At 41.1% G+C, this 25093-nt stretch overlaps 1 protein-coding gene across 3 annotated transcripts in view; it reads right to left on the bottom strand.

Moving 5' to 3' along the window:
- The window catches only part of Aig1 (androgen induced 1), a 202398-nt gene that overhangs the window by 4619 nt on the left and 172686 nt on the right, over nt 1-25093 (bottom strand). The window contains exons 5-6 of one of the 3 annotated variants that reach the window (XM_027401987.2): nt 1091-1254; nt 538-669 (exon numbers count right to left, since the gene is read on the bottom strand). In XM_027401987.2, the coding sequence (XP_027257788.1) occupies nt 563-669; nt 1091-1254 (271 nt within the window). In that variant the 3' untranslated portion in view covers nt 538-562. Of the gene's footprint in view, nt 1-537; nt 670-1090; nt 1255-24435; nt 25050-25093 lie in introns of those variants that run through there. The other 2 variants (XM_027401988.2, XM_027401989.2) reach the window with 2 other exon arrangements.

The following is a 25093-nucleotide window of genomic DNA, read 5'->3' as shown; positions in this document are numbered from 1 at the left end:
ACCAAATAATTCTATAATTTTAAAAGAGAAAGATCACTGCTTCCTTTGAATGGAGGAAACATCATGAAAAGACTAATGTCTGGTTCTCCAAGCTGTGGTCTGAAGGGATTAAAACCGGGGCCCATTTAGCATTGGCTGACATGTTTACTCACACCATCTCAGAAAAGCACACACAAAAACAATCAGATTCAATGACTGTGCAACCTCTGCTTTATTAGTCAAGTGGACTGAGCTCCTGCACAGTGACTGGCCTTCAGTCATGTGATCAACATTGGTGGCATCTAGAATGACAGACCATGTCTGAGGAGATGTCCAGATCTCCCTGAAACTCCCATAACAGCCTCAGGATGTGTTTCCATGCAGGACTCAGATCACTACATGGCCAAGGTCTTGCCTTTCCACCTTCCAATGTTTATGTATTCTTACATAGATTTTGGACAGGTTTGGCACAGCTTAGATAAGATTGTATGTCTTTCCAAGAAGGAGGCTTTGCTATAAATAGAAACAAAAGCGAAGTCAAGTCAAAGGTTAAGGGACCTTTAGCAGCAATGAAATATATTCTTTAGTGACTGCATCTCTCTGTGACCTTCCACTCTGGCAAAGGGCAGCCACCTGGACTGTTTATAGTTCTGGCTTCATGGTCACGAGATTCCTTTGAGGCTACCGCATCTATGAAAAGATGACATAAAGAGTGAGATCTGGTGACTTTTATGGAGGCTCTTCCAACAACTTACTATTTAATTTAGGGTCCTTTGGCTATGGCAGAATTCTGTTAATCATAACTGGCTTCACTTTTGTTTTCCTGTTAACACTGTGTTTTTTTCAATATAATTTTACAAACATGCTTCTTTTATCTTCAGGTTTGGATGTTTTACTACCTAATAAGACCAAGTGAGAAATAAACCTTTCAGGTAACATTGCCAACAGCTCCTAAATTAACACTGTAATAATAATAATAAAATACAAAAATGAAGCTTCCATGGAGAGCCCATGTGGAAGACTGAAGAGGAGGCTGCCGCAGAAGTTTTCCTTGGCCAAGGCTCTCGCAGGCAGTACTGTTCTTGTTTTATGTGCCCTGAACGATACTCACTTCTCTGTGTATCCCAGATATAGCTGTTCAGTACTTCTCCCAGCAGGTACAGGAAGTTCATTAGAATTGTTGTTGACCCAAAGAAGATGATCCTGGCTCCTGAGCCAATATGTTCCAGGAAAGGGTACACCCACATGCCGGTGACATGATGTATCCAGCACACCCTGCATTGGAATTGGAAAGGAGACAAAGATGGTGTCACGGCCATGACAGATGTCAAAGCTGTTGTGTTACCAATGCATGCCCATCACACCAATGAGGAGCTCCTGTATGGCCCACACTTAGGCTGTTAACATCTTGTAGAATTCTAGGACAGTTACTCCAAGCAAGAAGTCAACATTGATCTGTCAGTACCAACCCAACTGCTGCCTTTCTTTGCCTTTCTCTGCTGTGTGCTTCCTCTGTCCCAGGAACTGTGTCAGGACCCCACACTGCACTGAGTGACACGTCTCCCTAGTCTCCTCCTTCCTGGCAGTGTTTTCTCATCTTTAATGACACTTAAGAGGTTTTGGTCAGGTATTAGAAACTTCTGGGTGATTTAATACTGTTATACAATCCTTTTAATCTCTTCTTTATACAATGGAACAATGTAACATTAGGCAATCACCGTGTAATAAAGCTGAGTGAGTATAGGCCAGCTATCTTGCCATACAACCTTTCAGTGAGACAGGGACATGAATTGCAAGCACTGGAGCCACCAGCCCATCATGCTGCAGATACAGGCTTCCTGCTTCTCTAATCTACAGATCCTGTACTCACTTCTCCTCTAAACATTTGTGCATGCTTACTTGGAACCATCTTGTTTCTAGGCTGGATGTTTCTGGCTCTGTGGGAACACCAACATCAACCAGCATTGCTTCCCAGAGCTTAGTTGCAACATCTGCTTTACTATCTCCATCCTGGCATGGATACTGGTAGTGGTTTTCTGTATTATTTAGGGTTCACTATTTTACCAAAGAGTACCAGTTTTGGAGAGTGGAGAAAGTACAAATAACTATTACATTGGGAAGAAAGATTACTTTCTATATTTTAGAGTTTAAGAATGCGAACCCCCCCCACACACACACACGAAGGCTTCATCAGTGGCAGGAAACCATGGCTCTTCACTACAGAGCTTGCATTATCCAGGTGGGCAAAGCCATGGAGGCAGAACTTTGGGTGGTGATGCTGAAAGAATTTCACTTTTGAAATGAGCATAGCACGGACACACAAAGTCCAAATCACACATGAGTACTTTCATATGCATGTAAACATGCACATTTATGGTATTGAAACTTTAGAATTAGAATTCTAAACTTTAGTTTAGAATTCTGCTTTATCTCCAGAATAATTAAAAGTGGATCCTGTAACATCAATACATTAACACTCAGAGCAGTCAAAGTTTAAAGCAACCCACGTCCATCAAGAGATGAATGAATACACCAAGGGCTGTATATAATACACAATGGAATGCTATTTTGTATAAGGAAGAATACAACTTTAGTAAACACTACAGCATACTGAACCTTGAAAACATGATAATAAATAAATCACAGGACAGCTTCTGACAATTCCATTTATATGAGCCACTGAAGTAGGCAAACCGAGATACAGAGAGTACCATAGAAATCGCCATGTATTACATCTCTGTCAAGAATGCTCCCCACAACCCATGTATTGAAGGCTTAGTCTTTAAAGCAGCAGTATCTGTGGTGGGGCCTCTGGGAAGTGAATGGATCATGAGGACTTGGAACTAATCAATGGATTAACCCATTAATGAATTCTTAATAAGTCAACTCGCTACTGGGAAGTTGAGCAGGCTATAAGAGTTGAGCAGGCTATAAGATGTGGAGTCTAGTTAGAGCAAACAGGCTTCTGCGGCTTTTTTTTTTTTTTTTAAGATTTATTTTTTATGTATACAGTGTTCTGCCCTGCATGCCAGAAGAGGGCACCAGATCTCATGACAGATGGTTGTGAGCCACCATGTGGTTGCTGGGAATTAAACTCAGGACCTCTGGAAGAACAGCCAGTGCTCTTAACTGCTGAGCCATCTCTCCAGCCCCTGGGACATGCTTTTGAAGGGTACACTTCATCCCTGGCCCCTTCCCTCTCTCTTCCTTCCAGTTTCCATGAGATGAGCACCTTTCTAGCTCTACTGCTCCCTCATGGAAGCTGTCAGGCCAGTGGACCATGGGCTGAAACCTTTGAGATTGTGATGGACGAGAACCCTTTCCTCCTTTTACACTGTTTTATCTCAGGGGCTGAGGGGACTGGAGGAACAGGGAGTTTGTACTGAAGATGGTGAAAAATTTGGGGGCTAGATATAGTAACTATGTCATGTAAGTGCACATTTAGAAATGGCTGTTTCCATGGTATTGACTTACTCAAGGCAAAATACTTCTTTTAAAACAAAGTTAGCAAAAAAATTTTTTAAGCTGAAGCATTTGTGGAGGCCAACAAAAATTAAATTGTTGGAATTAGATTGTGGAGTTTGATAGGACCTGTCCTGCTAGTTCATAAATCACTGGCAGTTGGATCTTCCTTGTCTAGTTTCAACTAAGGTAAGGAGGTAGTATTGCAGGAACTAAGTGGCACCCGTGTAGAAAATATGCAATCTACCCAACTTAATGTCATGAGATAGTAAATTATTTTTACACATCAATTACAAAATTGTGACTTGACTCACTGCAAATGTTTCCTCCACTAGGCAAACTGGGGGCACGATTCAACTATGAATGTTAATTATACTCTGTATATCTGCTCTGGTGCTCTACTTGCCTTTGGTGGACTGAGCCTTTCATTTGCAGCTCTTAAAGATCACTTCTGATGCCAGGCCTGAGACTATAATGCACTTTTGATCTCATTGCAACCAAACTACAATGCCAAATGATAAAACCACTGTCATAATCTATGTGTCTTTAGACGACTTCTAAATTTCTATCTCCCAGGTGGGATCTTGGACAAATGATAATTCCAACTTAAGCTTTCCATGCCTCATCCTTGTACTACAGGACTTTCACATTATCTGTCATTTTTTTATTATCTTATAAAACCCCTTACAAGGGATATTTATCCTCATTTCACAAGTTAAAAAAAATCTGAGGCCAAATTAAATGACATAAAAAGCTTGAAAAGCTAGGAAAGAAACACACAACTGAGTTCCCTTTAAAATATTTTAGTGAATTTTTGATAAATTCACACATGTATATAATTCATTACAACCACACTCACCATCCCCTAATTACCCTTTCTTATCTCCCTCCATTCCCTTGGAACCGTTTCTTGCCAACAAGTCCTGGTTCTAGCTTCCTGCCTCTTCTTTCCTTGAATGAGAATAATTAGGATGCCTGTATGAGCATGGGTGCGGGGGATATTTGCTGGCTCTCGGGGAACTGAACGGTGCCCGCACTACTGAAGAAAAAAGCACCTCAGCAGACATTAATTGCCAATAGCTCTCCAATTAGGAGCGGGGTCTCAAGAGCCCCTCTCCCACCCATGCTTGGTTACCTTTTTGTTGTCTGGACTTGCTTTCCTTAAGGCACTTGATATTGTCTTAAACTACTCATATCTCTTCCCCCTTTCTGACTTTTTTCTTTTGATTTGGTAGGTCATCAGCTCATCCCAGGCATAGATGCAGAAGTCCTGTTATTTGGGGTTACACCTGGATTAGTGTGAATGATATACCCACTTGTCCTAACAGGCTATGATTTCATCATTTGTTTCCTTGACATTATCACAGTTAAAGTCTGCACAAAGATGACTCACGGCCTTGCTCATCTGTGAGTGGAGAGTTCTTAGTTCTTGGGTTGCTTTCAATTGCTGTCTCATTTTTAAAGCTTTCTCATCTAAGTGCCCGAATATGCTTAAGGCAATGGCACTTGCATTAAAATTTTTATCTTCAACCACAGTGTATGTGTGCATGCATGCCTGTGTATACATATATTTGTACACATTTATTAGTATTATAAGGCTTATGGATTATCCTCTTTATTAAGTATACCTCTAATCCATTTACTTGAAATTTGCAAGTGAAAGAAAATGACACTTACCCATGTCTCCCATTTGAGCACTTTGCAAACAGATCCAGCAGTAAACGAGGCAAGGGCAATGCCTGTCCTTGTGAGTCCAGTCTAGTGGGAGACCAAGTTATTACAAGAGCACTTGTAAGAGTATGGGTACAACTGCAGAAGGTCAGGAGCTGGAGAGCTGGCTCAGCTGTTAAAGGCTAAGGCTCCCAACAATGACAAAGGCCAGGATAGGATTGCCATGGGTGCATAGGGATTATTTCCCACTGTTACAAAGATTGCTCATGTTCAACTAGACATATTTGGATATTCTCTTGAATATTCAGCTTTCTTTCAAGCCATTCTTTCATAGCTGATATGTTTAAATGCCTTTCATCAATGTACAATACAATGTTTCCAACAATTTCACAACCATTGCTCTTTGTCTCTCCTCTCCAAGGCAAACTCTTAACTGGTGAATAATCACTGACTCCTCGTCTTTACTGTGTATTGCTCTTCTGCCAACATGCCTTAATTCTTTTTAAATATATAGATTTTATTTTATTGTGTTTGAGTGTTTTGCCTGAATGTCTGTGCACTATGTGTGTACAGAATCTATGCAGGCCAGAGGAGGGCATCAAATCCCCTGGGACTAGAGGTACAGACAGTTGGGAGTTACGATGGGGGTGCTGGGAATTGAGCACAGGTCCTCTTGAAAAATGCTCTTAACTACTGAGCCATCTCTCCTGTCCCTCAGCTTCATTTTTGATGTCCCCATACATCATGCTGGCTGGTTTGAACACCACTTCTCTCTCCTTTTTCCCTCTGCCACTTTGATCACTCTTTTTCTCCGTCTGTAAGTTCACTATTCATTACTCTACATTAAATGTGAATTTTATGGTTTTATTTTAAGTGCAGTACTGGTTGCCTTCAGCATGTAAGTGTATCACATGCTTTTTTGGGGCTATCAGAAGCCAGGAGAGGCTGTCAGATACCCTGGATTGGTGTTACAAAGGTTGTGAGTTACAAAGTGCATGCTGGGAACTGGACTCAGGTCCTCTGAGGGAGCAGTAAGTACTTTTAATGCTGAGCCATCTCTATAGCTATGAACTTTCCCTGAGGCTAGTTTCTAACTTTTTTTAAAAAAATGCTATACATTCCCTGTTGATAAATTCATTCACCGCCATGGTTTTACACCCACCACAGGCGAAGATATTTCACAAACTTTTATCCCTATCCAGTTCTGTTCTATGTTCTAGAAAACCTTCTCAGCTCTGAAAGCATCTCATTTTGCACATCTTAAATGCACTAATTCAGTCTATCTACAGCCAAAGTTATTTCCATTTCTCTCCAGACCTCCCAAATTTCTCATCTCTGATAATGGTTCAGCTTTGCAATTCCAACACCTGTCAACATTTCTCCCTTTCATCACACAGTCACTGCCCTGCCTTGTCTGATCAAGGCTACCCCAATCAACTCCACAAAACACTGATTTTTTCCAATTTCTGTCACCATCTTAATTTGTATGACAATTATCTCAGTCCAGAAGACTGTAATAGTTTCTAATTTGTGTCTTCTTCTCTCCGCCCACCCCCACCCCCCTTTATAATTGTCGTGGTGGGCACAGTGAGCTTTCTTAATCAGAAAAATGAACACATTATTACCCGGTGTCACGCTTTTAACAGGACAGTGGTCCTCCATTTTTGTTACAGACAGGAAGTGCAGACACCTGCCTCACAATGGCCTGCACCTGTCTGTCTGGCTTCAGGTCTCCTTGCTGCTCTTTACTCTCTAGTCATATCAATTTTCACCTGGCTCCCTGATTTTCCATGTTCCCTCCTTGCCATGCAGATTTTTATCTGCACCTCTTCCTACCTATGCTGGTAGTTACTCATACTATAGACCAGTGAAGTTGTATTTATCTTCAGATATCCTATTCGTGCTGTGACAATTCTGCAGCCAACACTTTTTTGCTCAGGAAATTTTCCCTGATCTGCCAGGTTAGTTCAAATGTAGTATGTTCTTAGAGAACCATGATCTTTGTGATTTTTAAAGCTCTTTGACTCGTACTTAAGCTTGAGTGATTACTTGAACTAGAGTACATATTTTGTGAAGTGAAAAGCTATAGCTATCTTTATTCCCCTTTGTCACCTTAGCACTTACCACCTTGCCTGTCACATGGCAGGAAAGTAGGTTGTTGACTGGAAGTCATTTAAGCTGTGACAGATGAGGGAGAATTAGTTGATTAAAGAAGGGAGGAAAGAACTTTCTAGCTAAAAGGAATATCCAAAGACTCAAGAAAAAGGAAAAACTCTAAGACAGTGAAGTAGAAAACATTGTTGCTGAGACAGGGATGGAGTACAGAAGGGGCTGGTGTCAGACTGTGGGTGGTCTTTTTAATCTTTCAAAAGTTAGACTACCAAGTGTCAAGAGAAAGAAGGGTTTGAAGCATATTAAATAAATGTGGGCAGATGGAACTGAAAACCAATTCTACCCAAAACAGTGGTGGCCTAAATAGAAGTGGTAGTTATTGGAAATGAAAATTAAAGGGTAGTTTCATAAGATATGTAGACCAGTATCAATCAAAGTATAGGTCATAAGCAATGACATGCTGGAAGTGAGAGCTAATTGTTATGAGTTTAGGAAGTCTGTGAGTTGGCTAGATGGTGGCTTGGATTCAACCATAGTGAGACTGTTTATACAAGGGCAAACAGTATACCTCAGGTGTCCTTTCTGTTCCCTGAAGCACTGGTTGTTCAGTATACACCAGTAACCATTGGTTACAAACATTAAAAACAAAAACAAGATAACAGAACAGAAAAAAGTCAGAAGGACTTGCATATAGTGATCAAAATTGGCTTGTAAAATGGAAATTTCAGTCATATGGAAATGCATGCATGAGTGTACACATACCACACCCCACACACACACACTAGGTCACAACACAAAATGTGTATTTTAAATTCATAGTAAAAATTAAAAATAAAAAGTACTGATTTCAGAAATAGAATTAGAGGACTTGGTGATTGACTGGGCTTATGCTGTGGGGCACTGGGATGAGTTAAGGATTAATCATAGATTCCTGGCTTGATGAGCCAGGTAGAAAGGGCTGCCATTTCCTGAGATAGGAAATAAGGCTTTGAGGGAGCTGCCTGCAGGGGATGAGGAGTTTTGTCTGGACATGCTCAGTGTGAATGTCCAAACAATATCCAAGTGGAGTTGTCCTGAAGGCTGTTAGCTACATGGGTTTGATGTGGCAACATGGACCTCAGGCTCATTGACAACAAGATGATAGTGGGATCTATCAGAACAGATTGTGACCATCCACGTGAGTGTGCATACTAAACATCAGGATAATGGTTCACAGAAGAGCTCCAAAAGGGTGAGAATGAGACTAAACAGCAAAATCATGGAATGTGGGTAAGTGATATGGAACAAGAAGGGGAGTACGGTTTCCTGAGGCCAGGGACTGGGTCAAAGACAGTGTCTATTAACACAGAAATGGAGAAGCAAGAGTTACTAGAACAATGGCTTTCCACTTCTAACGTGGAAGCAAGGACACTTTTAGATTGTGTGTGTGTGCGATTTGAATATTGACAGCATATTACATATCGGTATGTTACAACAAACTGACTTTCTCAAATCTCACAGCTCATTTGGCTACGTGGACAAAGATCACTTTGCTACAAAAATCATGAACTGGGACAGTGACAAGACGACCTGAGATATCATAATGAGGGCCACGTGTCACCCTTCCGTTTCCTGGCCGTTACCCTTATTTATCCTCAATGAACACAAGTAGCTATTGTAGCACCAGGAACCTTTTTATTTTCCTGATTATTTGAGAAGATTAAAAGGTTACTATTCAAATTTACATAAAGTGGCTTATGTAGGGAGCTGCCAGCAGGGGATGAGGAGTTTTGTCTGGACATGCTCAGTGTGAATGTCCAAACAATATCCAAGTGGAGTTGTCCATTTCAAGCCAAATAGCAGCTTGCAGCCAACTACACTTGAAAGGCTGGTGACAGGCACTGTATTTTACGGGACCACTTGTCTGCGAAAGGTGTTATATTTATGTCTTTTTGTAGCTGAGAACACTGAGGCCCAGTAAGTTTGAGGAGTGGAGAAGCTGGGGCCTGCATCTCAGAAGTTCAGTTCTCAGCTGTGTAGTTGGCTCTTCTACTGCTCCAGAGGTTAGCCGGTGATGGATGGGAACAGGGCCCCAGAATGCCTTTCATATGCTTAGAACCCAAAAGATGATTTAGGCAGGAAATCTCTCTATAAAGTATTTTTTTTACCCCCTCTGACTATAAAACTAATTCACATGATCGTTACGGAAAATGTGCGAGATGCAGAGCTGTTGCAAAATGCAAGATAAATCACTTTAAGTGAAGTTTTAACCCAAGACTGAATGTCTTATAAAACTCAAAGATCAGACTTTATAGCTTCCTTTGAGGAGAGGGAAACCACTGCACGGATGAAACACTCCTCCAGAAAAGGCGATGACTTATCTCTTCAACAGTCACACCATGTTTAACCCGTGGGGACTCACTACACTTGTCAGGCATAGCCTGGTTCCTGGGTAGGGCTGAGTGTGGACATCAGCTTCTGGCTTACTGTGTTTCTCTGGCTTACTGATGCTTCTGAAGGATGGTTCACAGGCAAGCTTGGCTGTCAGCTACTGTGTTGACCAAACTGTCTGTAGATATGTTCAATTTGAGGATTATTCTGAAGGTCCCATGGACTTTCTCCCAAGTGCTAATTTCACCAGGAACTGTTTGATTGCATTTTGGGAACTCTGGAAGTTTTTGTTTGTTTGTTTGTTTGTTTGTTCATAGACTCCTCCATTTGTTTAACACACGAGTCTCCACTTGTGGCATGAACAGTAGTGGCATGCTTAGGTTTGGTAATGAGAATGCAGTGTGGTGAGTTTGTCAAGACTTGCTACTACTGAATAGAGACTGTCAGACTATGTGAAGGGATACTTGTTTAGATGGGAAATGGGCTCAAATGTTCTCTCAAGTGAGGTCTGTGTAGAGCTAGAAACTGCAACAGTTTACAGATAAACACTAAGCAGACAGATTCAACTCTGAGTAGTGTTGAAATACCAGTAGGCTTACAAATACAGCTGCAGAAGCCTATTTTTGCACATTAGGGGCATTTTTCAAAGAAATACCTTGAGGCATAATAATGTAATACTCATTTACAATTTTTGATTATTTTCAATGAAGCTAATCCCACAGACCCTGGGAAGGCTTTCTGGGTGTGTGTGCCATGTAGTCACACAGTGCTCAGTGCTCAGAAGGTCCTAGACTTGTGTTAATAATCCACAATAACCATTTTGTATTCTTAATAATTTTTTAAACAAAGGTGTCCTCCTATTAGTTTTCACTGGGCCTCACAAATTACATACTCCTGTGTAAGTAGCTATGTCCTCTATACTTTGGAACAACTTCTAGCTTATTTATGTATTTTTGGGTCATCTCAAACATTATGAAATGTCTTTGATAGTGTTTCCAGGTTAGTAGAGAAGTTTAACCACTGCCTAATAATATGATCTAAATATGTGCCTGAGGTAGAAGTTGACACCGAGAATAGAGAGAACAGCAGAAACACAGGGCCAAGTACATAAATCGTGATGTGATTGGCAGATCACTAGTTACAAGCACCACCAACTTAAGTTAATTTTTTAATACCCAAGCAAATCAAACAAGCAATGACAAAAGCCTTTCCAGTGCTTCTCCTTATGTGGAAGTATATAACATTTTCCTGTACTCCATACAAGAATATTTTCAAGGTTACAAGTCCCTCCACCCATCCCTAGGGAAAGCGGCAAATTGTGCAAGCCTTTCGGAATGAATTCCTGTCATGAGGTCATGAGGGAATGTGTTTTCTTCCTGATTCTACATCACAAATATCGGAGCGATTTATCCATGAAGGCAGGCCAGTAATCGACTTCAGAAAGTTTCCCTTTCACACATCTCCTGGCACATGTCTACACTGGTTGCAAATGATTCGTTTCCATCGAGTCCCGCTCTCTCCAGTCTACCTGATTTTATGGTGATGTTTTCCTGGAGAGAATTCAATCTGAATGTCCCTCAATAAAACTCATGACTGGTTTTTTTCTTAACTTTAATCACTTGGAACTTCTCAAAGCACATCAAGCTGTCATATTGAACACCGGAGGGAACATGTGTTCTTTCAGGAGGGGGGTGGGCACTCAGCAAGGGACCATTACGGTCCATGCGATCATCAGAGTTGGCTGCTGAGGGGAGCCACACATTCAAACTGGGAGGTGAGGCAGGACTGCCTGAATTCCATAGTAGATATCATCACAATTCTTCGGAAATTAACTGCACTTACTAGTCTAACACTCAACCACATTAAATACTTTTCATTAGGACAATTAAAAATTCCTAATTGTCCTCTTGATTGCCTATTCCACTCCTCATTTCTCTGGATCAGTGGTTCTCAACCTTCCTAATGCTGTGACTCTTTAATACAGTTCCTCATGTTGTGTTGACCCCCAGCCATTAAAATCATTTTTGTTGCTACTTCATAACTGTAGTTTTTGCTACTGATATGAAACATAATTTAACCATCTGATATGAAGGTTATCTGAAAGGGTTGTTTGATCCCCCAGAGGGGTCGAGACGCACTGGTTGAGAAACGCTACTCTGGATACTTCTGGAGCTCCTGTATTAAGCAGTCCCCAGTGTCATGCTGTGCGGTGAGACCATCTCTGCTACCGTCACAGCAGCACTTCTCCCAGTGAGAAATGCTCGGTTTAATTCCTTTTCACTCACCATCTATGTAAAAAGCCTTTGTAGTGTCAGAGATGGGAACGCAACAGTAGACTGGTCTGTGACCCAGAACTAGCAGTCCCAGTCTCCGAGCAACATGGCTCTCATGTGACATGTGACACTCCCACAACTGTGCAAGACAGCTAGAGAAAGTTGCTGTTTCTTTCTAAAGTTTATTTGATGTTTGTTTCTCTGAATCAAACAATCAAAAGATTCAAAAGCTTTATTTTTCAAAAAGCAGAAAACTCCCTGCCTGCAGAATTGTGGCCCTTAGCCTCCTCCATATGCCTGGTTCTGCCCCTCAAGGAAAGCCACACCTAATTCCTTCAGCTATTTCTTCAAGCTTTTAGCATGTATTTATTTCTTTAAAGAGTGTGCTATAGGCACACCACCCCTAGCTGAGGGGCTATTGCATCTGATATTTTCTGTGAGAAAACAGTTTTCTTTAGTGATATGACCCTTGATAAGGTGATCACACACCAAGGTAGGCCCAACTCCCAAGAACATCTGGGCAACACAAACTAGAATTGATGGAGAAAGAAGAAGAAAAAAGAGTTAACCTCAAATTTGGGTGGTGTCCTGGCTAGTTTTATGTTGATTTGGTACAAGCTAGAGTCCTTTGAAAAGAGGGAATCTTAATTGAGAAAATACCCTTACTGGATTAGCCTGTGGGCAAGGCTGTGGTCCATTTTCTCAGTTGGTGAGTGATATGGGAAGGGCCAGCCCACTGGGAGTGCTGACACCCTTGGGCTGGGTGCTGTAAGAAAGCAGATTGATGCACCTCGCTAGGGCAGCACAATAGAGCCAACCCTGTTAGGGAAGGTGTGGGTGAGCCAACCCTGCCCAAAATTGTGAGCATGGGAGAGCTGTCCATATTACCCATCTGTCTTGTGGCACCATGGGTAGAGGAGCGTTTCCCTCCTTCACTATGCCCATTAACATCTGGGGAAGGTGGGAGAGCTGGCTCTGTGGTCATAACAGTGTGAGAGCCACCTCTGTTAGTGCAGGTGTGGATGATCCAGCCCCGAAGTTATGAGCATGAGAGAGCTGCCCCGATCTGGTGGACCAAGCTATCCAGGCCCAGACCTAAGGTTATAACTTGAAAGTAAAGATATATGGTCAAAGGGGTTTTCAGCGTTACTCACTGTATTACACTATAGCTTCCATAATGAGATTTTTAACATTTCCCCTTATTTTATCTTCATTTTTTTCTCTTAAATTTTGTTTTACTTGGGGTGTGTGCTGGGGTGGAGGGAGGACGAAAAGGGACAGGGAAATGAATGGGATCAAGATACATAATGTAAAAGACACATAGAATATATAAATAGATAGATATATAAAAGAGAAAGCAGATTGAGCAAGTCATGTACAGCAAGCCAGTAAGCAGCACTCCTCCATGGTCTCTGCTTCAGTTCCTGCATCCAGGTTCCTGTCCTGGACATAGACCAGTCTTCCACAAGTCACTTTTGATCATGGTGTTTTATCACAGCAACTGAAACACTAACTTGTAATATGAATTAGTAAGAGATTCAGAGAGAGGTATTGGGGTTCAATCTGAAGATCAGGGAAGCAAAGCAGCCAAGCTACCAGAGAGCTCTTACCTCTAACAGGGCTAGGGCTTTCCTATTCTCAATGTGGCTGGAGAATGAATGCCTGATACTGAGTCCTTGCTCCTGTCTTATATACTTCCCTAATGCTGGGATTAAAGGTATATCATCCCAGCAATGGGATTCCATTGAGATCATCTTTGTGTGAGCTGTTTCTCTTTAGGACTGGATCAATCTTGTGGAGTTGTGTGGCCTTGCACTCACGGAGATCCTTCTACCTCTTAATCCTTAGTCTTAGGATTAAGGTGTGTAGTATCACCTCCTCCTAGCTTCTGGTTGTTGGGATTAAAGGTGTGTGCCTGGCTTGTATGGCTTGTGGCTGACTTTGCTTTCTGAATCTTCAGGCTTTAATAAATCATAAATAATATATCGCCACACTAATATAGGTGTAAAGATATGGAAGGGTGGTTATGGAAGGAGATTGGGTTGAATATGTTTAAATTTTTGAAAAAGAAACAAATTGTTAAATAAAAAGAAATACAACTTCTTAAAGACAAGAAAAAGTTTCCTGTTGGTATGGGATGGGACATTCTGTGAGGTCCATAGATCTCCAGTGCTGCTCTAGTCTGTCCACATTATTAGTTTTCTGTCTGCACATATGTCTTTTGACATTGAAGTATTGATGTAACTTACAATGATAGTATTGCTATCCATTTCTCCTTTTAAGTTATGCAGTTTGTGTAACATATTTAGATACTTAAATATTAGACACATATTATTTATAATATGCTAATTTTTCCCATTAAGTTGATACTCTTATAATATGATGGCATTCTCTGGCTCTTGAAAGCAGATTTTGACTTAAAGTCTGTCTAATTTGATATACACATATACATATGTGTGTGAGTGTGCATGTGTGTGAGTGTGCATGTATGTATGTGTGTGTGTGTGTGTGTGTGTGTGTGTGTGTGTGTGTGTGTAGTTTCCCTTTATTCCTCCCTTTCCTATTTGTCTCCTCCTTTATTTATTTCTTCTCTTTTGTATTCTTATTTTTGAGATAAAGTCTCAGCTCATATTGGCTTCAAATTCACAATCTTACTGCCTTGGTCCCACAGTGTTGAGATTATATCTACCTCTTTCTTTGACAATCATCTGCATGTCATGCCTCTTTGTACCCCTTCAAATTCAGCCTGTGTCCCTAAATCTAGGTGAATTCCTTGTAGACAACATAAGTTGTATCCATAAATTGCATCTTGTTTCTTCTTAAATCCATTTAGACTCACTATATATCTTTTGACTGATGAGCTTAATCCATTCATATTTAAAGTACTTAGTGACGGGTAAAATATTCTTACCATTTTGCTGATCTTTTTTGTGTTTGTAATTTGCTTGTTCTCCTATCTTTTGTTGCTTCTCATAGTGGTTTGAGGATTTCTTTCTTCCTTTTTTGTTTTAAATAGTGGCATGTTTTTATTCTTATCTCTCTGTAATTATGTTTCTGTTATAAGCCCCTTCCTTTCATACTTATCAATATCTTGCTTCAAAATTCTTTTTTTAATTTGAATTAGAAAGATTATTTTACATGTCAATCCCAGTTTTCTCTCCCTCTCCTCCTTCCCTACTCCCCAACTAACATCCTACCTATCCCATACACTTTCTGCTCCTCAGGGAGAATGAGGCTTTTTATAGGGGTCTTCAGAGTCTGTCATATCCTTTGGGATAGGGCCTAGGCCTGTCCCCATGTGTCTAGGCTCAGGGAGTGTCCCTCCATGTAGGATGGGCTCCCAAAATCCATTCCTATGCTAGGGATAAGTACTGATGCACTACAAGGGGCCCCATAGATTTCCAAGGTCTCCTCACTGACACCCACGTCCATGGGGTCTAGATCAGTTCCATGCTGGTTTCCCAGCTATCAGTCTGGGAACCAAGAGTTCTCCCTTATTCAAGTCAGCTGATTCTGTGGGTTTCACCAGCCTGGTCTGGACCCCTTTGCTCATCACTCCTCCTTTTCTGAAACTGGATTGCAGTTCAGTTCAGTGTTTAGCTGTGGATGTCTGCTTCCACTTGCACCAGCTGCTGGATGAAGGCTATAGGATGGCATATAAGTCAGTCATCAATCTCATTATCAGGGGAGGGCATTTAAGGTAGCCTCTCCTCTGTTGCTTAGATTGTTAGTTGGGGTCATCTTTGTGGATCTCCAGACATTTCCCTAGTGCCTGATTTCTCTTTAAATCTATAATGTCTCCCTCTATTATGGTATCTCATATCTTGCTCTCTTCTGTTCTTCCCCCAACTCAACCTTCCTGTCCCCTCATGTCCTCCTCACCCCTCCTCTTCTCCCCTTCTCATTCTCCTAGTTCCCCCTCCCCCATGCTCCCAATTTGCTCAGGAGATCTTGTCCCTTTCCACATCTCTGGGGGACCATGTATATCTCTCTTGGGGTCCTCCTTGTTTCCTAGCTTCTCTGGCGGTGTGGATTGTAGGCTGGTATTCCTTTACTCTATGTCTAAAATCCACATATCAGTGAATACATACCCTATTTGTCTTTCTATGACTGGGTTACTTCGATCCCATGTTGTTGGATAGGATCAACATAGTAAAAATGGCAATCTTGCCAAAAGCAATCTACAGATTCAATGCAATTCCCATCAAAATTCTTATTACTCTGTTTGGAGTTGATGGCAACTCACCTTTAATCACATATAAATTTATGCACTTCTACTACCAACATTTATGTTCCTGACACCAGAGCCTTGTTTTTTGTATGTGTATCTACTCAGGGATCCTTGTGTTATTTTCTCAACACACTTACTTTTTGACTTTTGTACTAGTGATATTTGCTCCTTCATATGCTTCATACCACTGGCCATTATTTGTTCCAATTTGATACTGCTTTTTATTGATTTTGTAAAGCTTGACTCCTGGTCATGAACTCCTTATTGCTTCTTTGCTTTCTCTATAGGAGACTTTTTTCTTCATTTGTGAAATACAGTGTCTCTAGGTATAGTGTCACTGGCTGAGTTTTCTTTTTTTATAGTAGTTTGAACAGATCATTTTGTTTAGCGATATATTAGTTTGATAAAGAAATAACTTGTATGCAATGATGTGACTTTTTCCTTTTTTGCTGGAACACTTTTCTCTTTGACTTTGGTATTTTGCAATTTACTTCTAAGGATTCTTGGCTTAGACCTCTTTAAGTTCACCCTAATTATAAGCTTTATGAGGTTCAAAAATTTGAAATACATTTCTCTCCCCAGTTTGGGGGAGCTTTAAGCCACTATTTCTTTAAGTAGTCTCCCCCCAAAAAACCCTCCCATATTCCATATATTAATTCAGTTCCTGGAATCCCATTTGTCCTGAACAGATCCTCACTCTTTTACTCTGCTCTGCCTCTGCACCTGCTATCTCATGTTCTCATTGGTTGACGGGGTGGATACTGTCTGTTAGTGAACAGGTCTCCTGAATTTCTAGTTCTGTTGACCTTCAATTTCTCTGTGCACTGGAAACATCCACATTCCCATACCGTCTGCCCTAAAGGTACATGGAAACGTCAGAAAACTTTAAGCTACACTCCTTTAGCTTCTGATTTACTTTAACACTTCAATCCTGAGTCCTCAGTAACCCCACTTATGCTAAATATCATTATTTCTATACTTCATTCTCCTGTTTAAGTTTTCCTGTTTAAAATATTAAAAAGAGATAGTTTCTACATGACAGAAGCTTTTATATATCTTCATGAATGTGGCACCCACCTAAACCATTTATATTGAAGATTAAAACTATACCTAAAACCATGCCATGACCTATGTGGATTTCATGATTAAAGTAGCAGGAACAGAAGTACTACAGATGTACTGTTTCATAAATACTTTCCAATCTCCCAGCCTATGAGGGGCAGAAAGGAAAATCAAATGAAATATGATTAAGAGTTGTTTCTCCACTCATCTAAGAGGAAGGTGTGGTGTTTTATATGAGTGAGTAGCAGGATAATGTTGAGCCCTGGTAAGTCCTCTTTGGCTGGATAACTGAGTACTGTTTGACATCACTGTTCATTTCCTGAAGAATAAGAAGGGTTCATAGTCCATCCTGTATATGCAGCTAACAGATAAAATCATCAACTTACAACAAAAAGGAGGTGATATCACAATGCATTTATTTTAGGTAATAAGGACCATGAGAAAACCCAGGTGTTGAGACTCTGGGAAATATGAACACATACTTGGACTCAACAACAGCCAAACATTTTCATTCTCCGATGTTACTATTTCTTCCATACCGTTACATTGAATTCTTATGATCTTAGAATTACAAGCCTATCTACTGTAATAATCAGCTTTGATGAAATGGTTTTACTTCTCATTTAGTTCTACTTATTTCTATAGCAATAGTATGAGATGACTGGAGGCCATTACCATGCAAGAAGATCAAAGGGACACCAGTCCTCCTTAGCAGATCACTGCTTGAAAAGAAGACCTGAACAGACAACCTGCTTCACGTTGGAGTAGCACCTGGAGACCAGCCCTGACTACTGGCGTTCCCAATATTCCATTTCCTTTTCATTAAGTGGTAGCACGGTGAGTGTTCAGATTCGATCTGTTAGAAATGTGATGACAAAAGAAGGCTGCTACCATGGAAACCTACCAATGGCCTTTGTGGTGAGCTCCCTGCTACTCAGAAGCTAGCAAACTTCATACAATACAGGGGCGGTCAATGTTGGCCATGCAGCTTTCTCACAAGAGCCCTGATGATTAACGATAATGAATACCTTGAACGTGGCCATCTGAGGGAACATTATTTTTGTCTCATCTTATTGTTAGATAAGCACAGGGGAAGATGCCTTAAGACATGCTTTGGACTGCAAAGAGAGAGCCAATTCAAGACTGTTGCCCGCTATTTGTCTCATGAAAACAAACTACATCATTGCTTTAAGGAACTACATACTGAGGAATAAACTATTGAAAGCAAACAGAAAGAGAACCATTGCCTGCTTTTATTCAACAGATCAAGTTCACTTAGTTATCTGTATATCAGTTACTTCTATAGTGTAACTCCTTCAAGGGAAACTTCCACTCAACGGTTTAGTGGACAGTGTTATAAATCAAATTTTATTTTCTCTGTGTGGCTATTTCACTTATTCACATTTAGGCCACATCTCTACTGATTTAATATATGATTGAAAAACTTGTATTTTCTATAATTTGGTACCTTAAGAAGCATGTGTGCACAGTCAAAATATTAACTGAGTCAGCCAGTCTTTGTAGGTGATGGGAGCAGGCAACTGCTAGTAAATAGTGAAAAACACTTTCACCCTCTCTGATGTGTGTTAGGGTAGTGTTTCTTTTATTATTGTGGGTGTGCGCATATGCGTGTGTGTGTGTGTGTGTGTGTGTGTGTGTGTGTGTGTGTGTGTGTGTGTGTGCATATACTATGATTTGAGTATGGATACACTGGGAGCCTATCCTCATCTTCCACTTTTTGAGACAGGGTGTCTTATTTGCTGCAGAGTATGCCAAACTAGCTGGCCCACAAACTTTTGGGGATCCTCCTGTCTCCACCTCCCAGCACCCCACAGGAATGCTGAAATCACAGATGCATGCACTTCCACATCTGTCCTTCTGTGGCTTCTGGGGATTCAAACTTGCACTGGCACAGCAAGCACTGTAACTAGGGAGCCATCATCCTAGTCCTTCAGAGGCCATTTCGAGTGATGGGTTAGATTGGAAATCCTAGCTACTATTGTGCATTTCTCTGTCAGTGTGTAGCTCTATGAACATCCTCTTTCCTTTTTCCACTTGGATATGGAAATTATCACTGAGAGCGGGATGCTCGGTGTGGACAAAGAAAGAAAATGAGAGAGCTGATAATTTAATCATTTCTAACAACTCATTCTCAACGCTTTCTAGAAAGACAAATATGTTTTGACAAACATTACTTACTCTAGTTCTCACTTATTTTTTAAAGACACAGAATTCATCTCTGGTGAAATGCGACTGCCGGTTTGTGGGAAAGGCACCCACCCATCTGTTCTGTCCTGCATCTTAGATTTATCAACGTCCATGGATTTAAGTGGTCTATTTGTTGTTGCTCCCTCCCCTTTTTGAGGCAAGATCTTCCTTTGAGGCATTGACATGATAGCATTCCCACATCAGTCTCTAAGTGCTTGGATTACAGATGTGATCCTGCCTGGAATGAAGTTTTTGACAGCATACACTATCCCTTTGTTCTACTATTAATTATTTTGACTTAGAAAGCTCCTTCCAGACATTAGGCATTCCCCCAGGCCATGTGGCTAATGTGGGGAGTTCCATAGTTCTTGCCCATAAGATTACAGCCTGGTTGTGGTGTAGCTGGTGTGTGGGTAGATCAAAGCTGTGTCACCGAGGATGTTATGAGAGTCCTTGAAAGGGGAACTACAGGTGAGTCACAGTGTCAGCGATTCTTTGGAGTAGGCAATATCTGATCTGAGACTCCAAGACAGATTAAGAATGATGGCAAGGTCCAGACAAAGTAGTTCAGGCGGAGTGATGAACGTAACATGTGTCAGAGGTGAGTTCATGGAACTTCAAGTAGTTTAATGGAACTGTTATGTAGAGCTCCATAGAGGAGGCTTTTCTTATACTGTGTTCTCTAAGTTCAGCCAGGAATTTCCTATGTATGAGATCACCCACTCCCGTTCTCCATCAGCTCTCTCTCTGTGTCTCTGTCTCTGTCTCTCTCTCTTTCTCTCTCACTTGTGTGTTTGATACTTTCAAAGTTCCATCTCTATAAAAAAAATCTAACAAGAGAGTTGTCCAACAATTGAAAAATGCATAAATGAAATGTTACTTTGGGCTGGGGTGACAGTTAAGTCCCATAGTCAACCTGTATAGTACTTAAGCATAAGAACTCAAATCCCCCAGAATTCACACTTAAAGTCTGTTCTTGTAACCCCAGTCATGGGGGTAAAGACAGGAAGATCCTTGGGGGCTTGCTGGCCACCTGGCCTAAATTACTTGACCAGCTCCTTGTCTTGTGACCATCTTAGTTTCTGAGGCAGTACAGGTTGAAAACCCCTGTGCTGAAGTGGTGGAGATAGGAAGGTTCAACACCAAGTCTTTGGAGCTGGAAAGATGGCTCAACAGGTAAAGTGTTTGCCATTCAAGTTTGGTGACCTGAGTTTCATATCTGGAATACATATCAAGGTTGACACAGAGAACAGATAACACAAAGCCGTCCTCTGACCTCAGACATATGACATTTCATGGTGTACCCTTTTACTCCTGCATATTATGCATGTATACAACAATAATTTTAAAACGTGAGGTGGGTATTATCTAAGGAACACACACACACACACACACACACACACATACACACACACACAAGCACACATGCATGCACAAACATACTCAGGCACATATGCACATGCACTCACACAAAATGTCCACCTGTACCCAAATATACACATGCACCAGAACACACATGTACACACACACACACACACACACACACACACACTCTCACTCAGAATGTGGTATGTCTGTATATGAAGTATTATTCATAAAAAGGAGGGAGTTGCTCATACAAATTACAACATGCTAAATAAAAGAAGCCAATCATGAAAAGGCACACACTGTATATAATGTCCAGAATAGTCAAATGCATGTCGAGTGAAAACAGATTAGTCATTGCCACTGGTTGAGGGGTGGGGTGGGTAGACAATAAGGAGAAAAAGATTCTTCTGGGGATGGAACAAATGTCTGGGCGTTAGAGTAGTGATGATACATCTACAGCCTAGCACACGGATGGTGCATGTTAAAGGACGATTCGTGGTATGCAAATGATTTTCCTCTAAAACAAAGACAGCAAGGTAGAATTAATTATAGATAAAACAAGTTTCATCCTGTGTTGATAGTTGTTGAAAATAGATGATGGGGAGAAACTACACCATTCCCCCCAAATAAAACGAACAGACAAAAATCCAGATGCCTAACGGTTTACAAACCTTGATGCTCACATTTAGAACATTTCATATCAAAAAAGAAAGCCACAGTCAGAAGATAGCAAGTCTCATGATGGACTGTCATCAAACCTTAGCATTATGTTGTCTCTTCATTCATTCATTTCTGCAATTAACAAAGGCTCTAAGCTACACAATCTGCTCAAATAGTGGTTCTCAACATGTGGGGCGCAACTGCTTTGGGGGGGTCTCATATCAGATATTTGCATGACAATTCACAACAGTAGCAAAATTACAGTTATGAAATGCCAACAAAATAATTTTATGGTTGGGGGCCACCACAACAAGAGGCACTGTACTAAAGGGTCACAGCATTAGGCAGATTGAGCACTGCTGTGCTAGAAGGTTAGGCTACAGCCACAAACAGAAGAGGCATAGTCCTTACATTGAGATGTTTGGCAGAATGGAAGCCACTTAAGGGACAATTCCAATAAGTGACTGGGAAGAGGAAGCCCAGACCCAAGAAAGTTAGGGAATCAGGAGTTTTCTTGGAAGAAGTGTTGTTGTGGGTGGCAGCTAAGTAGGTCAGGGGATGGGATTGGAAGCAGAGTGACAGCTGAGAAGAAAAATGTGGAAAGCATGTGACGTCTGAAGGGAAGGAAGTGTGGCATGTGTATTAGATGGTTCACCAGAGTTACAGAAAGAGGTTTATTTGGGAGGAACTGGCTCACAGAGGAAGCATCTGCAAAGTCCCACTGTTCACTGTCTGGAAGCAGAAGGTCCAGAGTATCTCTTTCTCAATTTCATCATAAAAGAAAAAAAAATCACTAAGTCCATTTAGTGCTGCACACCCACTCGGGCAGTGGTTTTCAACTGTGGGTCACAAACCCTTTAGAGGTCAAATAACCCTTTCTCAGGGGTCACATATCAGATATCTGGCATATCAGGTGTTTACATCACATTTCATATCAGTAGCAAAATTACAGTTATGAAGTAGCAAGGAAATGACTCTATGGTTGGGGGTCACCACAGCATGAGGAACTGTATTAAAGGGATGTAGCATTAGGAAGGCTGAGAACCACTCATTAAGGCACCTATCAATGGCTGACCTCTTTCCACAAAGAATATCGAGTTCCTCACTCAGCAGCCATTAGCTCCTCAGAGAGGGGTAGGTATCCATAGTCCCTTCCCCATCCATACCAGAATTTTATCTTTCTTGTTCTTGATCTTTTCGTGGTCTTATTCGGGTAACAAGAGCTGCCACATGTTCATGTGTGTGACTGCCAGGTCATCAAGTCTGACGTCAGGTGCCTTAAGCCATCTTGTCAACACAATACTTTTCTAAAGTTTTTAATGGATTTTTGGTTAAAGTTTCATATATGTGGTGGGTAGCAAAGGGAAACCAAGGATCATGTGTTTCTGAAAGGGACTTCATCTGAAGTGACAACTCTTTGGCTCAGTGACAACTTCTCTTTTTTTTTCTTAATTTAAATTAGAAACAAGCTTGTTTTACATGTTAATCCCAGTTCCCTCTTCCTTCCCTCCTTCCCTGCCCCCCAACAATTTCTCATGAGTTACTCACCCCTCTAGGGAATGAACAGATCCAAAGAGAGTCCTCATGACAATTCTTGGATTCTCAAGAGGCTGGCAAGAATTTATGAATGAATTGTCACCTTTTTCTTGCAATCTCCTAGCAGAGTTTAGAAATCAGCTAATCTAAACCACAGGATTCCATTTACTTCTTATCCAATGTTTTTCCAACCAGATGTCATGGGGCTAAGTCACTTATTGCTCTTGCAAAATGGTTTGTATTTGTACCTGCAAATTTATGCATTGTCTCAATTTATGTAAGTTTTTTTGTATGTCATTCTCAGATTTTAGAGATGACTTACACATTTGCTTTTTCTATTTTCATGTGAAAATTTCATAGCCCACGGATACGTCATCATGCAAAGAAAAATAAAAGTGATAACAAAATGGAAATGTCCTCAAAAACTTCAAACTAGGAAAAACAAACTGTTGGGGGAGTTTTCAGTAGAAGAACTAACATGATAAAATCTGAATTTTAAAAACAAACTTTCTTGCCAAGCAGTGGAAAATGCATAGGAGACTGTGACAGGTTGCTAAGAAATTAGAGCAATGGGGAGGGGCTGGAAGAATAGGGCCCATAGAGCAGGCTGGGGACTGTCCACAAAAATGGGTGGCACAGGAAGGGGATAAAACACCTACCCACCCAGCTAGCTAGCTACCAACCATTAGAGAACCCACTCAAGGAAGGATGTTGTGATAAGACTGAAAAGAAAAAAAAATAAAAAAGAACTGAGGAGATGGCTAGGTTGGTAAAATGCCTGCTGAGCAAACATGGGAATTTTCTTTCCAGCATTTATATAAAAACATCTGGACCTGGTGAAAGCACCTGCAGTCCCATAGGTAGGGAGGAGGCCGAGACAGGTGGATGCCTGCAGTTTCCCGGCTAGTCAATCCAGCTGGATCCAGGAGCTCTAGCTTTAGTGAGACATCCTCTCTCAAAAACTGAGCTGGGGACTGGTTGAAGAAGAAACCCAAATTAGCACACACACACACACACACACACACACACACACACACACACACACACACACACGCGCGCGCACACACACACACACACACACACACACACCTCACACGAACGCACCATTATCAGAGAGAACTGAGGTTGAATTTATGCTGCTGCAATTACATTAAGTGTCAAAAGTTTTTGACTCTGTTTATACCCCATATATTTGGCTGTCCAATGAAGACCTCCTCTCTTTTGCCAGAAGGACATCTTCTTCTCTCTGGATTTTTTCAAAGTTTAATTCTTGTTCCTCCTCAATGGAGCACTGTATATGTCACTTCTGTGGGCAAGCTTTAGGTGACTCCCTAGCTAGGTCAGGGAACCTTGCATTTAATTTTACTGTATCCTGCAGAAGACCGCCATCTTTGTGAACAGAGCAAACGTTCTGCAAACTGCTTTCTTCTCCCATCTACACACTGCCTGGTATATGGAAGAACTCAATAGACACTTGTTTGAGAAAGTTAATGAACTTCGTGCTGTATCAACACATTCATATATTTCCGAATATGGAAGAATAAAAATATTATGGATAATGATGTCCAAAACAGCTGCTTCTCTACCTCTGCAAATTATTACGGGAGAGTCTCTTTAAACTGTTGGTAGTTCAAGTTTTTATGGTGATTTAAGAACAAGTTTTGCTTGTTATTTTCATTCATCTCCACTTTACATTCCATTTAGTCTTGACTGTGTACAGCTGTCCATTCTTCTGAGTTGGTAACTTTATTATTTTCAATTAGTTTTTATTTTGTGTCTCCAACACTGCTTAGTGTTACAAGAGAGGCACCTGTGTCCCTCTGGGTGATTGCTGGCTGTGGATGCCATGTGAGCCTGGGCAAGCCTAAAGCTACTGTAAAGGCATGCATGGAAACCCTCACATGCAGCCCACCAGAGGACATGCTCTGAGACTTCAGGTGCTCTCATGGTCTCAGAAGTCCAAGACAGATCTCCTCAGGAAAGCTAGGAGACTGTCAGTAAGTAAATTCTTCCTCTACTTGAAATGTTTCCAGTGTTTAAACTGGATCACCTCCCGAATGGGCTGTCGCTCCAGCAGAGTGTGGCCTTCGGGGTTTCTTCTTGAAGTTTATGAGCTTCTGTTGGCAATTTAAGTAAATCAGGCAGGTGGGAAAAGAGACAA

The sequence above is a fragment of the Cricetulus griseus genome, chromosome 2 (assembly GCF_003668045.3).
Source record: "Cricetulus griseus strain 17A/GY chromosome 2, alternate assembly CriGri-PICRH-1.0, whole genome shotgun sequence".
NCBI lineage: Eukaryota > Metazoa > Chordata > Mammalia > Rodentia > Cricetidae > Cricetulus > Cricetulus griseus.
This window is presented reverse-complemented; position numbering and strand designations above follow the sequence as displayed.